The 15,211-nt window shown below is 48.2% G+C and overlaps 1 protein-coding gene across 3 annotated transcripts; it reads left to right on the top strand.

Moving 5' to 3' along the window:
- Positions 1-1,026: 1,026 nt before the first annotated feature.
- NIPAL3 (NIPA like domain containing 3) lies at positions 1,027-13,811 on the top strand. Of its 3 annotated transcripts, none has more exons than XM_059488719.1 (12): positions 1,027-1,100; positions 1,784-2,072; positions 3,635-3,703; positions 3,791-3,962; positions 4,050-4,109; positions 4,618-4,736; positions 5,354-5,450; positions 6,846-6,981; positions 7,709-7,797; positions 8,484-8,547; positions 9,408-9,502; positions 9,948-13,811. In XM_059488719.1, the coding sequence occupies exons 2-12, from the start codon at positions 1,974-1,976 to the stop codon at positions 10,145-10,147; spliced, it is 1,200 nt and encodes a 399-aa protein (XP_059344702.1). In that variant the 5' UTR covers positions 1,027-1,100; positions 1,784-1,973; the 3' UTR covers positions 10,148-13,811. The 3 variants fall into 3 exon arrangements, with proteins under 3 accessions (XP_059344702.1, XP_059344700.1, XP_059344701.1); XM_059488717.1 differs by having other exon boundaries at positions 4,618-4,763; XM_059488718.1 differs by lacking the exon at positions 1,027-1,100 and adding an exon at positions 1,634-1,672 and having other exon boundaries at positions 4,618-4,763.
- Positions 13,812-15,211: the final 1,400 nt, after the last annotated feature.

Genomic DNA, 15,211 nt, shown 5'->3' with positions numbered 1-15,211 from the left:
CGTGATTGATGTTTTCACCGTTCACTGTGGTAAGTGCTGTTTATTTTCGGAACACGGCACCGAGCGGTGCTGTTCTGCAGAGGTACCTCGTGCTCCGCAGCATCCCTGAGCTGGATCCGGTCACAGCCCGCACGTTCAGTGCCACCACTCAGGGCACAGCCGGGATTTTGTTTCTAAGCTCAGTCCCGGCTCTGAACGTGCAGCAGGGCCGAGGCTGCAGAGCTGGCCCAGGGCAGCCATGGCCTTTGCTGGCTGCATTGAGAGAGCCGGCGCTCGGGGCGATGGCTCGGGGGCCCAGGGCAGGGATGAGGTGAGGGATGAGGAGCCCGCCAGGGCCTCACCTGAGGCGCCACCGGAAGTCGCCTCACGGCCCAGCCCCGCCCAGGTGAGGCGGCGCGGGGCGCGTTGGGAACGGCGGGTGGGTACCTGAGCGGCTGAGGCGGCGCGGGGGGCACCGGGAACATCCCCAACCCCTCTCAGGTGCGGTCTGTGGTTTGTACCCGCCCGTTCCTGCCGGTTCCTGCCCGTTCATCCCCGGCCCTCAGCGGCCCCGGGAATGCGGACACCCGGTTACCGAGACAACAGCCGCCTCAGCTCTCCTCCAATCACCGTGCTTGTTACTTTGAGCAGCCGCCCAATCACAGGCGAGCTCTCAGCGGCACCGCGGCTGGTTTAAGGTGGCTCGGCGGATGCGCTTTGCGCATGCACCTTAAGGAGGCTCCGGCTGCTGTTCGCGCAACCGGGAGCCGCGCACACGGGGAGGGCGGGAGGAACGGGTCTCACCGGGGGAGGGCGCGGGACCGCGGCTGTCCCTGCAGCTCTGGGCTGGGGAGCGCCCCGGGCGGAGCCCGCGGGACCGCCTCGTCCCGCCCCAACCGAGCGGCGGAACGCAGCTTCTTCCGCCCGGCCCCTCAAAGCCTTGCGCCCATAGGCTGGACTAGACCCCGCCTTCGCGCGGTAGCCAATCCTCGTCCTCACCTTTGGACCGGGTCTTTGATTGACAGTGTTGGAGACCAATCGGATGGGCCAGGCAGGAAGCGGCGCTTGATCGGGAGCCGGAGTTGGAGGCCGGGGCCGGGCCGGGGTCCGCGGTGGGGCCGGTGAGTGCCGGGGCCGGTGAGCGGCGGGACCGGGCGGGGGCAGTGGCGGGGCCGGTGAGTGCCGGGGTCAGCGGTGGGACCGGGCTGGGTCAGCTGCAGGGCCGGTGAGTGCCGGGGCCGGTGAGCGGCGGGGCCGCGCACCGGAGGGCTCGGTGGCACACCCCGTGTCCCGGCCCGGGGCTGTCCCGCTCTGCGCTGCCCGGGCAGGGTCGCTGGCGGTGCGAGCGGGATTTGCTGCCCCGTCCCCTCACCATGGGCGGCTTCGCCCTTCCGTGGCTGCTGTGCCCGCGCTGGGGCTGCCCGCGGTGCCCGGGGCCGCTGCTCCCCGGACACCTGCAGCGAGCTCGGCCCCGGGAACCGGCGCTCGGAGGAAGGAGCTGCGGGGAGGAGGGACATGAAAGGCAGAGCTTGGAGGACCTGGGAGCCTTTGTGATGCTGCTAAATGCCAGCTGAGTGTGTCACCCCTGGGGCCCAGCCAGGTCACAAGAGCTTGAAAAGCACAGTCTGTGAATTTCTGTCCAAGGCTTTCTAAGAAGACATTTAAAATCTGCTTTTCTTTTCTATGTGCACCTGTGAGTTTGATTTCTGTGGCCTATCCTTTATTACAGGTTTTGGTCCACTGATTTATTTGTTCTAATTCTTTGGGTTTTATTTCTTTTTTTTCCCTTGGATTCATCTTGAAGGAACATAATCCAGCTGCCTCATTGACTGGCTGGAAGCAGCAGAACTCCTTTGTGCTTCCCTGAACTTGCCCAGGGCAACAGGATGGATGGCAGGGAGCAGTACCAAACGTTGGTTCCAGCCGGGTCCAAGTCTCTTCTTTAAAGAGAACTTCAGCATCAAGCAAGCTGAAAAGCAAAGAAAATCCCCAGAATGGAAGGAGGAAACAGCCCCAGCCTGCAGCTGCAGCAGCTCCCGTTGGCCACAGCAGCAGTGTCTGTGCAGCCACACACAGACTCCTTCTCCTACAAGGTCAGCTTCCCTCCCCACGGGGGTTTCCATCCCTGAGGCTCTGATTCCTGAATGAGCTGATAATGGTGCTGCTTTGGCGTTATTTCCTGCAGAAAGGGCTCTGTCTCTGTATCCAGCCATTCCTGGGGTGCCATATCAGAGTGACAGAGGAATTAATTCTGTGTGTGCAGGGCAGAGGAGCTGCAGGAAGGTGTGGCAGGGAGGGTGTGGAGGTGTTTGGGTGCAGAGATTCCCACAGGTGCTTTCAGCCATGCAGCAGTGACAGAGCAGAGGTTCTGCTGTGCTCTGTGTGTTCAGGTGTTTGAATTTCAGGGCTGAGCCCACAGCAGAGGCTGGGACATGGGGCTGTAGTTCCTCCTTGTTCCCCAGCTGGGAGCAGATAAATTCCCTCTGAGTCCCTGATTCTGAAGGGTGCTCAGAGAATCTCAGCAAAAAGGGGTTTTATTTTCCTTTGAGACCACAGTCCTGGCCCCTTGTGGGAGTTGTCACAGCCCAGAGAGCTCTGCACTGTGTCACACAGTGACATCCTCCTGCCACCTTCTCTCTCTGTCCTGGGAACCTCTCAGGTGCTTTTGAGTGAAGCTCTTTTTGTGAGTCAATCTTCTTTTTGTGCATTCTGATAAAGAGGTTTTTGTTCTGCTGCTACAAATTTGAAATCTGGAAGTTTTCCAGTGTTTGAGAAAATCAAGATTACTCCATTTATTCCTATTGACATGTGAATCCAAATCAATGCAAGTAAGGACTGGGCTGAAGGAACACTGCTAATGACATTGAATGAGGTTTAGGCAGTTTGGGGAGCACACAAATGTTTGGTGGCCTCAGGCTCTTCCCTTCAGTCCTCCTCTGCATCTCCTTTGTGACTCAGCCTGCTTTCCATCCTTTCTTCATTTCAAATTCCATCCTCAGAGCGCGAGAATTGTTGCTGAGCTTTGAATGCCAGAGCTTTGAATGCCAGTGCAGAAGAGGTTGGGAGCTGTCAGCAGTCTCCTGTGACTTTGGGAATAACTGGTTTATTCAAAAAGCAGATTAAAATCTGTGATAATTTGGCTTCCTCATCACATGGGCTGAAGAAGTGACTGAACCAGCAGCTGTCACAAGTGGAGAAGAGCAAAATAGTTGGGAAGCAGAGGTTCCTGATCCATTCTCTGGATTCCAGGGCAATAAAATCCTCATAAATGAGTTTTTCAGAGGCAAGAATGAGTGATGGTGTGGGGCTTTTTTAGCCTTATCTTCCCCCTCTCTGAGAAACTGCAAACTAATTGAAATCTCTTGCAGAAAGTGGCTGCTGAGTCTTATCTTGCACCTGGGTTCACAGGTCTGGAGCACAGGCACAGCACTTATCTGAGCTGCCCCAGAGCAGCAGGAAGGGAGGGAGATAAACAGCTTTTATTGGCAGCTGGGTGCTGGACCCAGTGACCTTTGCAGTTCCCTTCCATGCCAGGCTGTTCCATGATTCAGGAATGGTTTAAAACTCTGCTCTCCTCCAGGGTGTGCAAAGCCCTCTGGGTTCCTTGGCTGAATTTGATAATTTTCAATAATTGTGTGTTCCCTTGGTTTTGCAGGAGAACTTGATTGGGGCACTCCTGGCTATTTTTGGGCACCTTGTCAGCAGCATTGCCCTCAACCTGCAGGTGAGTGCCCTGGAGCAAACCCTCACCCTGCACTGAGAGAACCAACCCAACGTGACAAAGCTGCTTTGTTTCTGTGTTCTTGCCCAGAAATACAGCCACATCAGGCTGGCAGGCTCCAAGGACCCCCGGGCCTACTTCAGAACCAAGACCTGGTGGAGCGGGTTCGTGCTGCTGCTGCTGGGGGAGCTGGGGGTGTTCTGCTCCTACGCCTTCGCTCCCCTCTCGCTCATCGTGCCCCTCAGTGCAGTGTCTGTAGTGGGTAAGGAGCAAGGAGCCTGAGTGTGGTCTGTGCGAGATTCCTGACTCCACAATTCACTGTTTCTCTCCCCTTTTCATTTTTTCACAGCTAGTGCAATCATAGGAATTATATTTATTAAAGAAAAATGGAAGCCCAAGGAATTTTTGAGTAAGTTCCACAGTTCCTTTTCATTTCTCCTCTGTGTTTACAGTTCATCACACGGCATGGGCCCTCAGGAATTATAATTACAGGGCTGGCAAGGTCTCATTAGCACCTCTTGGATGAAATGTGTCATCTCCTCCACTGTTTATTACAAATGGAGATCTTTTTCCTGGCTTGTGCCAAATCCCCTGAACCTCACAGCATTTAGAAACAGGCTGAAGCTGCAGCACAGGCACAGGGGAGTGAATTCCATAAATGTGGAGGTGTTTGCAGAGGTGGGAAAGGGCTGTGGGCAGTGCCAGGCAGGATCACAGACCTTGCAGCTGGATTTATTCAGCAGATGCCACCTGGTCCCAACTTTGTCTCAGCTCCCACACCCTGGTGGCTGCAAGATTTTGTAGGTGGGGCAGGAAGGGCACCCAGAAGAACACCCAGTGATGGTGCTGTGGCATTAATTCATGAATTGCACGCATCCCTCATTAACCCTGTGCTCTCCTGTCCTGTGCTGCCCCAGGGCGCTACGTGCTGTCCTTCGTGGGCTGTGGCCTGGCAGTTGTTGGCACTTACCTGCTGGTGACGTTTGGACCCAACAGCCACGAGAAGATGACAGCAGAAAACATCACCAGGCATTTAGTGAGCTGGCCATTCCTGCTCTACATGGTGAGGGGCCATGGAGGGAGGGGGCAGTTTCATTTCCAGCATTATTTTTCCTGGTTGTTCCCTGTGTTCACTCACAAACCTGGGCCAGCTTTTCCAGGTGTCACACACACGCACAGCTCCTTTGTTTCTCTGAATTCTGTAGGATTAAATGTCTTTGACTGAAAATTTACCTGAATCTGGGCTTTTTCCACACTGATTTTCTCTGGGCCCACAAATCTCTTATTGAAAATCCCATGAAATTTGTGTTCTAAGGAAGATAATCCTGGCATTGCCCCAGGGATCACTTGTGGGAGCTCAGTGCAGAAAGCAGACTGAGATCTCCCCTGTGAATATTCAGTCAGGACTGTTTGATCAGCTGCTTTACCATAAATCCAGCATCAGAAGTGCCCTGTGTTTCCTGTTCTGCCAGCAGCTGCTGAGTATCTCCTCTAACTGGAATCTGAGATGATGCAGAATTTGGTCTGTAATTGTGTGGGATCCCCATTTCCCTTTGATTTGCCCTGTTCTGATGTTTGATTGGCTCAGAATCTCATTTACTGCCAACCCTGTGTGCTCTGCATCTCTGATATTCTCATTTCTCTCTCTTGTAGCTTGTGGAGATCATTGTGTTCTGTCTGCTCCTGTATTTTTACAAGGAGAGAAATGCAAACTACATTGTCATTATTCTCCTGCTGGTGGCTTTGCTGGGTAAGTTGATATGCACTTGTAAGATCTTTTATCAGTAAATTGAGGCATGCAGGGGATTATATTGATTTAATTAATGCCATGAAATGCACTAATTTCCTCCAGAAATGTTCCTGAAGCTGATATTTAGAATCTTTGCAAAGAACCTTTGAACAATTAAGGCTTTTTCCCCATCAGGCAAATAATCTGCCAAGCACAGAAAGTGCAGGTTGTTTATTAATGTTCTTAATTTTAATCTGGGCACACAAAGGGTGGCATTCAGTGTGTGAAGAGGGCTGAGCCAGAGGGTGAAAGAGAGGACTTGACCTACAAGGATTGTCTTAGCTCTGGTAAAGAAATGAGGAATCCTCTGCCACCCCAGCTTGTCCCTGTGAAAGAATCCCTGGTGATTCTGATATCCCACAGTGGGATCCTGCAGTCATTCTGGATTTACACATTTAATACTTTTTTAATGGAAACTGTAATCAATTAAACTTTAAAAAGGATGAGTAATGGCAAGTCTGCCATGCTGAAATCTGTGTCACAGTCCTCAATTTTTGTTCATGCACCCTCAGTTCCTGCAGTGTCTTTTCTTTTACTCTTTTTTGGTTTTTTGTGCTGTTTGGGGCTGGATTTCAGTGGTGTCTCACAGGGTCCATAAATTACAAAGCAACTGCCCTACTTCTGAATGGCCCAACTTTCAAGAGAGGAAAATTCTTCCTGATTCTTGTTTTGGACACCTCTTTGGCTTTATGAACCAAACCAAATGGAAAACTTTATCCTCCCATCCTGTAATTGCAGAACACTCTTTACACACTGACAGCACCAGTAAATGTGTAGCCATGATAATTTCTGAAAAATCCTTTCCTTAGGATTTTTCCTCCTGAGAAGCTGAGAGGCCTCAGGAACAAAATGCAAACAATGGTTATCTGCTGCTGTGGAATGCAACAGGGGCATCTGGGATTGGGCTCATGTGGCTGTTTCTAATTAATGGCCAATCACAGTCAGACTGTCTGTCAGAGACAGAAGCCTTTGTTATTCATTCCTTCTTTTTCTATTCTTAGCCAGCCTTCTCATGAAATCCTTTCTTCCATTCTTTTAGTATAGTTTTAATATAACATATATGATAAAATTATAAATCAGCCTTCTGAGACATGGAGTCAGATCCTCATCTTTCCCTCATCCTGGGACCCCTGTGAGCACCTTCACAGTAAATTCTCCCAGTTCTGTAGCTGGAGAAGGGTTCAGTGATTTATTGGAGGTTACTGTGGTGGGTTTGTGGGGATAGAATGGGCAGAGCTGGTGGCAGACAGGCAGAGCTGGTCTGGCCTGGCAGGAGGAGGGGTGCTGGGGTTTTTGGGGTGCTGGGGTGCTTTGCAGCCTCGTGCAGCTGCCCCAGCTGAGTGTGGTGCCCCCCAGGTTCCATGACCGTGGTGACAGTGAAGGCAGTGGCTGGGATGATCCTGGTGTCCATCCAGGGCACCCTGCAGCTGGACTCCCCCATCTTCTACATCATGTTGGTGTGCATGGCTGCCACTGCCATCTACCAGGCCACGTAAGGACTCCTCTCTTGCTCTGCAGTCTGTGGGGTGTGGGGCAGGGGCTGTTTGTACCATGCCAAAATACCATTAAAATCTAGGGGAATTATCCATTCTTTCCTGTGATCTGTCCCAGGAGCCTGGGGGGTCTTTGCTTTTCCACTGCCAGGTGGTTTTAATGCCACCATTCAAGTGTTTGCCAAACAATTTTAGGGCTGGAATGGTGGCCAATCAAATGCATTATCTGCACTGGCTAAAATCAAAGTGTTGTTGAAAATGTGTCTATTTTTAGGGGTTTTTTCCCCTTTGTACTTGCAATAACATAAAAATGTTTTAATGCCACCATTCAAGTATTTGCTAAACAATTTTAGGGCTGAAATGGTGGCCAATCAAATGCAGTATCTGCACTGCCTAAAATCAAAGTGCAGGATCAGTGTTGTTGAAAATGTATCTATTTTTAGGGTTTTTTTTCCCCTTTGTACTTGCAATAACATAAAAAGCTGCTAGCAGCAGGGATAAAAGGCTTCTCAAAATATGAGGGACACTCTGGCCCTGAGGTTGGGGCAGTAATTTCAGTGCAGCCACAAACCTCCCTCTTCTGTCCTTTTTATTCTTTCCAAGGCTTGCTGCTGCTGTTCAGTGAGAAAAAGAATGAATTTCCTTAAATTTATGCATCACTTTTGAAAGGTGTTTCCAAAAAAGGATCATCCCAATCAGCCCCTGTTGCCTGTGATTGTGTTGCAGGTTTTTAGCTCAAGCCTCGCAGCTCTATGACTCAGCTCAGATCTCCAGCATTGGCTACATCCTATCCACCACAGCAGCAATCTCAGCAGGTAACTGCACAAACCTTTCTGAAAAAAGGGCAAAAGATTTTGGGAAATAATCCTCCTGAAGAAGGTGAATACTCAGCAATATGATGACTCTTATTTTTTTGTCATCTCTCATCTGTACTGGCTTTGTTTGGGTCTTTTTTTCCTTTTTAAAAATGTGAATTATCCCAGTAGACTGTTAAAATTTTCTGTTCTGTGCTGTCATTTTGTTTAAAGTGCAGGGGAATTTGTTTGAGACTGTTCCTCATTCAATATGTGTTTCTAGATGTGCAGGTAAAATGTTTCCTTGTTATTTATTTTTTACTTTATTTTCTTTACATTAAAAATGTAAAGAGGAGGAGACAGAATTTGTGTCCTGCTGCCACCCAGGACACTTCTAGAATTTAGAGCTGTTTGTTGTTGTTGGGGTCAAGAGTTTGCATCTTTTTATAGTTAAATCCAATTTGTTTCATCATTCCAAAATAGTCCCTCTTGTTTTTACTGCACAGTTTCATTTATCTCTGTTAGTGACACCAGCAGCACTATTTTGGTAGTGAAACTCGAAAAGATTTGTCAATGATTTGTGTTAAAATAGAAATCAGGACACCTATTTTCAGATGATTAAATAAACAAAGGTGCTGGCTATAAAAATAGGAATCCTGGCTGAAGGTGGAATTGGGAAGATGTAATTGAATTTTTTCCTTTTCAAGGAGCAACTTTTTACCTGGACTTCATGGGTGAAGATGTTCTCCACATTTGTATGTTTGCACTGGGGTAAGTGCTCCAGGTTTCCTTGACAGGAAACTGTTGCTTCATGTGGCTCAAATTTTAAAAATGCAAATCTCTTTTAAAATGCCTCTCTGTCAGAGCAGAGAGTGGCCCTTAGAGCTCAGTGTTGTGTTTGGAAAAAATTGTGTAACCCTTGGTAATGCACAATTACACAACAATTAATCACTAAATCCTAGGGATCAGCTGGGGTGCTCAGCATATGGCTTGGTTTTCAAGCTGCCTGCTCATGAATTGTAAAATAACCCAAAGACTCTCTCTGGGAACCTTATTTCAGATTTTGCCCCTTCCCTGAACTGTGCCTGACTTCTAGAGTTTTTAGAGCATGGAGAAGGCACAATGCAGATCTGATCAGTGAAACATTTCCTGTGTAACTCAGTGTTTTGGTTAATTAGCTCTCCATAATCAGGAGACATTCTCAAATGGCTTTTAGATAAGTACAGAAAAAAATCCCCAAACAATTGGGAGATGATTGTTCTGAGCTGCACCTTGCTCTGTGACAATGCAGGTCTGTGGTTGTTGCTGTGTTTACAGGGAGCCTTGGAAAGGTCAGGCTGCTGAATCCTGGAATCCCATCAAAGCAAAACCAAATGTTGCTATGCTTCCTTGCCCCTGCAGTTAGCCAAGGTTAATTAATTAATTAACATGGAAACTTTTTGTGTTTGATAAAGGTGAAGCTGTGCTGGTTGCTGGGGGTGTTCCAGTGCTGCTCAAGGGGGCTCAGTGCCCTGGAATTCTGCCTTGGCAGTGCCCAAACTGCAGCTCTGAATTCTGTAGGGAGTAACAGGGAATAAATATTGTGTGCTCTGCCTTGCCAGGCATCTCAGTGACCCCTTCTCCTCCCTCAGGTGCCTCATAGCATTCCTGGGAGTGTTCCTGATCACCAGGAATAGGAAGAAGCCTGTCCCCTTCGAGCCCTACATCTCAATGGATGCCATGCCAGGTGACCAAGCCCAGGGTTTATCACCCTGTTAGGGAGCTGGGCTGCACAGGGAGGGCTCAGGCTTTGGCTCAGGGTTGGGTGGGTCACACAGTTGTTATCTGAATTTGAACTGGTCTGAGCACATGCTTGGCATGGGGCTGGGTCCAGCAGGAAGAACTGATTTTTGGGGATGGCTCAGAAGTGAGGTAGAGGAGCAGAAATCTCCTTTGGGAAGCACAGCTAAGCTCTCTGGTGAGCTGTAAGAAAGATCTGCAGCACTTGCTGGATAACTGAGAGCCATCCCTCATTCACTGGGACCTTATTGCTCATCAGCTGCTCCAGTGCTGAGCACAAACCCTGTCTTTGATTTAGCAGCTGACGAGCCTCAGGGACTGCTCATTTCCTGGCTGAGCAGAGAGCAGCAAAAATGCACTTTTGTGCCTAATGTGTGCCTCTGCTCCTGCAGGCATGCAGAACATGCACGACAAAGGGATTGCAGTGCAGCCTGACCTCAAAGCCTCCTTCTCCTACGGCGCCCTGGAGAACAATGACAGCATGCCAGAGATCTACACCCCAGCCACGCTGCCCATCGTGCAGGAGCAGCACGGCCCCAGGGGGGGCTCTGCCCCTCCCTACAGGGTGCTGGAGCACAGCAAGAAGGAGTGAGTGACCTTCAAGGACTCAGCAGTTGGACCTGTATTTATTTACCTGTTCAAATAGAAGCGAGAGAAGAGCCGACCTTGAGAGGAGTTTTAAGCTCGTCTCGAGCTGAACTTTCCAGGCTGATTATTAAAATCAACAACTTTTGCTAGTTGGGAAGTTGAAAGCACTTGGCAGGAAGCAGCTCCCAGTTGTGCATGGAATTGTGCTGGCTGGGAGTGTGCAATGATGGACTGGGGAGTGCAGCCCTGTGGAACTGATGGCAGAGGAGATGCTGTGCCAGTGACTGTGCAGTTTTCAGCCCTGCTGGGAGTGGTTTTATCTCCAGACAAGTTTGCAGGAGCTGCTCACAGAGAGGGGAGGACAGGATTTAATCTTTCCTTTACAGGGACTGTGACAGATTTCCAGGAAGGCTCTAAATCCTGGTGTGACCACGGAGCTCCCCTGACACAGCAATAAATGGAATTGTGTTGAAGCACCAACACTGGAACTCGCTGTGTCTTTAGAGCAGCAGGACTGGTGAGAGTGAACATTTATTCCCTCAAAACACCAATTCTGGGCACTTCTGTTCTGGTGTTGAACACAAGCACTGAGGATGGCGGTTGTTTTTAGAGCACCACTGGATTATATGGCTTAGAACAAAGACTATTTGCCAGTTTTCTGATTTCATAGCAGGAGCTTCAAGTTGGATTAAATGGTGCAGAGGGAGCACTATGAAGGATGAGGACAAGGAGAAATGAGAATGATGTGACTGTATCTATTGGGAATTGATGTAATTTTGGACAAAATCTCAATTCTTTATCTTGTTTATTTATTTTCTTTCTGATTGAGGCAGGATTTCCAACTTTAGTGGCCCCAACTCTTAAAGGTGTCAAAGTTCCTTAGTTAAAAGCTCAGTTTAGGTGATGTAAGCTGGGGTCTTCCCCCTTTTTCTTTCTTTTTAAAAAAGTAAAACCAATACTTGTCTACTACTGTGGATGACCTAAGGAGAGAAGTTGCCCAGCACTCACTGAGGCCTGTGAGGATAATGGAGCTTTGTGTACTTTGACATTTATCTTTCCAGCTTCCAGGAGATGGCCAAGAGATGATACTGAGGGAGAATGGACACAGGGGGGACAATGGGGAACTGTCAACTCAGGAGAAAGTACAACATTCACTGCTTATCCTGCACTTTGATAGCACTGGCTGCTCTAAAGTTGGGGTTTTTTTTCCTGAGAAACTGAATTTTAAGTCCACTCAGTGGGGTCTGGGCTGTCTGCACATTAGAGTCTCCAGGACCCTGGAACTTTATTTGAAAGGAATAGTGCTCGTGTTCTGTGTATTTCTAAGTGATTCCTTCAATACCACGGAGTTTGGGATTATCTTAGATTTGGAATTGTGTCTTTCTGCATCTATTTATTTTTATTTGTTAAATTGACTCATGGCCAGTTTCTGTTCCCACTGCCAGAAATTCCCAGCAACTCCCCTGACCTGAACATGATTACTCTAGGTTCTTGTTGTTGTAAATGCCAACAGAACTGTTCCTTTGCATTTGTTTGCTTTGCAGACTGATTCAATCTGGGCATGCTTTGGATTGCTTTGGCATTTTTGTGCAGCTTAGAAAAATTACCTTCCCCTGCTCAGGGGAGGTGCCCTGGGGCTGTACCCAGCTCCCTTCACCAGCTGGGCACAATTCAGATCTTATCAGTGGCATCCCCTGCAGTGGGACTTAGGAAACCTCGAGAAATAACAGCTTTGCTTTCACCCTCAATCCTTGATTTGTGATTAAGCAAGATAAGGATGTTAATGGGCTCCTGCTGCCAGAGCATTCATCTGCTGGGGTGCAGTGACACTGATTGAGTGCCTTTGGATGTGGCCATGGATTGTTGGTGAATTTATGGGCAGCTTTTGTTCATTAACAATGCAGAATGAGGCTGCATGGGAAGGGCACAGGAATGCTGCCTTTCCCTATCTCTTCCCATTTCATCAACCTCTTGTGGCCTATTGGTTCTGCAGCCACAGAACACAGAGTCTGAAAACAAGCTGTGCCACCACACACTTGTTCCATGGCAATATTCTCTGTGCTTAACTGAGTGGTGTGAAATAATCCAGGAGGGCCTAAATGGCTGCTGACACCCAGAGCAGTGATGGTCCCAGCTCTCAGCAGGGATTAAACCCAGCACAGACTGGAGCACAGACTTGGCAGCCATGGATTTGGGTTTGGGTTTTCCTCCTCAGCACAGCCCTGAGAGATGGACACAGATCCAGGGGACAGAGCTGAGGTGGCTGTGCCTCCTGTTCAGGGGTGGTTTTGCTGTAAACTCCCCAATTCTCCTGAGCCCTTGTTGCCTTCACAGAGCCCTCAGGTGTCAGCCCTTCTCTGAGTGAAACTGCCACGAGCTGAGCTTTCATGCTATTGTGTGGCTTTGGTGCTTTCTTTGCAAAGATTCTAAATCCAAAGCTTTACATAACCAAGATTCTAAATCCAAAGCTTTACAAGTTTTATTTACACAGGCTCTGTGTGCTCAAATAATTCTACTTAATAATGACAGTTCCCTTTACCTGCAGCCACAGGGAAATCTTCCTTTGTTTGCTTCTGGAAACTTCCCTGCCAAAGGCCTCCACTGGAGGTGGTGTCTGTTTCTCCAGCACATCAATCACAATATTTTTGATCACTGTGCCACAGCAGTGGAGTCTGGGGTGTTCCTTGGCCATGGGCCTCAGCTCCATGACTGATGTAGGGGTAGGGCTGAGGGACTGCACCTCACTCCTGTTTGCTGCTGCTGTTCAACACTGCAATCTTAAAATGAGGTTGATTTTGTTTGTTTGTTTGTTTGTTTTTCTTTAATTTTAAAATATTCCTCTTTCTTGCTTTTTCTCCCAATCTTCCAAAAAATGTTATTTTCTGCTCTTCAGCCTAAGAAAAGGCATGAGCAGGGCCCAGAGAAACCAAGTGTGTTGTTTAAACTTGACTGAAGGACTTCTGTGCTCTTTCAGGAGTGAATTAAACTCCTCACCTCCCTTCTAGTCCAGAGAAGCTGGAAGAGGAAGAGTTTTGCACCCTCACACTGAGCTTTTCACAGAATATTTGTCAGTCTGAGGTGACAGTGGCCATGCCTGGGACCGCAGCAAATATTTACAGCAGAGCAGCACAGGAAGGTTTAAAGGAGAGGAGCCCTGAGCCACATTCCAGGGTGAAAAATTATTTAAGTGTTGTCCAGCACACTCTGATCTGTGAATGTCAGCACTGCAGGGTTCATGCAGGACCCTGCACGTGGCACAGCACCCCCAGATTCCAAATGGAAGGAATTTCTCAGCACCAGGAGCTGCTCCAGTACTTTGGTGAAGGAGCAGCTCCTGGGGTTTATCCCTGCCTTCCTTACCCAGTGTGAGCTGACATCTCTGGCCTCCCCTTGTGTGGCTTCCTGAGGCACCAGAGCACTTAAAACATCCTCGGTGTGTGTTTTATGTGTAACTGCACTCTGTGGAGCACAGCTGAATGTATAAAATGATCTGCCTCCAACGTTCTACTGTCACCTTAAAATGTGTAAATAAATCAAGCTTTACACTCTTGCACTGTAAAGGATAACTGCTTCATTTTTCACAGGCAGTGTTGCATGTCTGTTTAATTCTGTTTGTCTTTCAGGTGAGACAAATGAAACCAAACTTTGAATAAATGATTGTGGTAAAACCTGTGGAATTCTGGCTTGCTCCATGCTCCTGGTAGAGCTTTCATTGACCAGAAATGTCTTGGGAGAAGTTGACAGGATTTAGGTACTAAAGTGAATATTGAAAGAGTTCTCTGTCTGTTTTTAACAGGACACTTGTAAATGAGATGCAGATTGTTACAGCATTACTAATGCTCCCAGTTTCACGGGAGTCTCCACAGGGTTGGGGTCAGCTGTAGGAATTGTGCAATTTACCTTTAAAACTTCCTTTTACAGGGCTTTGGAAAAAAATATTTTGCATTTAATATTTTGAAGAGATTGAAATTGGGATCCAAGGAAAGGGGTGGGGACACAACCCAGACTCACTGTATGTTTGGTGGCCTGTTTAGTGATGTTTATTACTGAAATTGAGCTTCTCTGACACATCAGATCCCCCTGAGAACAGCTGGAATGCAGCTGTGGCAGGAGTCATCCCTCAGGCACAGGGCACGTGTCTGGGGGACAGAAAAGTGGCAACTTGGCTTAATGGACTGCTTGCCAACCTAATTAACACTCACCAGATGGGTTTGCAGTCCACGGGGAGAAGCAGAGGATTACCCTCAGGACACTTTTAATTAAGTGTATCTCTTGGGGTCCCAAAGCACAAAGGGAGACAAGACAAACAACCCAAGGGCAGCCTCGGTGTTAGAGCTGCACTTCACTGAATCCTGGATTCCCTAATCCCCAGAATTTCTGATAAAAGTCCTTTGTTAACATCCACCATTCAAAGATTAGAGGGTTATATTACAAGTGTTCTAAGTGCTGATACAAAGATGTGCCATTGATGGCAGGAGTGTTACAGGAGTGCTACAAACGAGGTGTTATTGCAGGAGACAAAGTATTTTAAATGCCACTGAAGTGGGCACAAATGTTGCAGTTAGTGGTATTAAAAAAAGAATCTATTGTTGCCCAGGGAGGAAAATGTGGTATTGAATCGATAAAGCAGAAGATTGTAGCAAGGGAGGGCTGAGCATGGAGAGTAACCTGTTACACCTGGATTTGCACTGCATCTAAATTGCAGAATGTTTTACCTGGACAGGGAAAACTGATCCTACCTTCCTGAAGTGACATCTGCTGGGCTGTTTTCTTCCAAAGGAAAGGGACAAATCTCCTGTAGAGAAGCCCAGCTCAGCATCTCTCTCTGTCTGTTTCTGAAATTTAAAAGAAAATATTTCAGCCACAGAAACTTCACTACTTCTATCACCAACCCACGCTGTCTTCTGCCTTTCCAAGCAAGGACAAAGCTGTTGAACTCGATATTAGTGTCAGTGAAACTCAATAGTTTTGTGTGGTTTTTTTGTGAAAAACCAAAGAAAGGATGTTGGTTTGTGCTTTCTTTCTAGGGGTAAATGTGCACAGGCACTGATGTTTCACTCAGCTCAGA

Source organism: Ammospiza nelsoni, chromosome 25 (genome assembly GCF_027579445.1).
Source record: "Ammospiza nelsoni isolate bAmmNel1 chromosome 25, bAmmNel1.pri, whole genome shotgun sequence".
NCBI classification, from domain to species: Eukaryota; Metazoa; Chordata; class Aves; order Passeriformes; family Passerellidae; genus Ammospiza; species Ammospiza nelsoni.
This window is presented reverse-complemented; position numbering and strand designations above follow the sequence as displayed.

What these genes read in the sequence shown, in the direction of transcription:
- NIPAL3 (XM_059488717.1), top strand. Translation starts at nt 1,974, where the DNA reads ATGGAAGGAGGAAACAGCCCCAGCCTGCAGCTGCAGCAGCTCCCGTTG. An exon ending in CACAGCAGCAATCTCAGCAG is followed by an intron (nt 7,798 to 8,483) that starts GTAACTGCACAA and finishes TTCCTTTTCAAG; the next exon opens with GAGCAACTTTTTACCTGGAC. An exon ending in CTCAATGGATGCCATGCCAG is followed by an intron (nt 9,503 to 9,947) that starts GTGACCAAGCCC and finishes CTGCTCCTGCAG; the next exon opens with GCATGCAGAACATGCACGAC.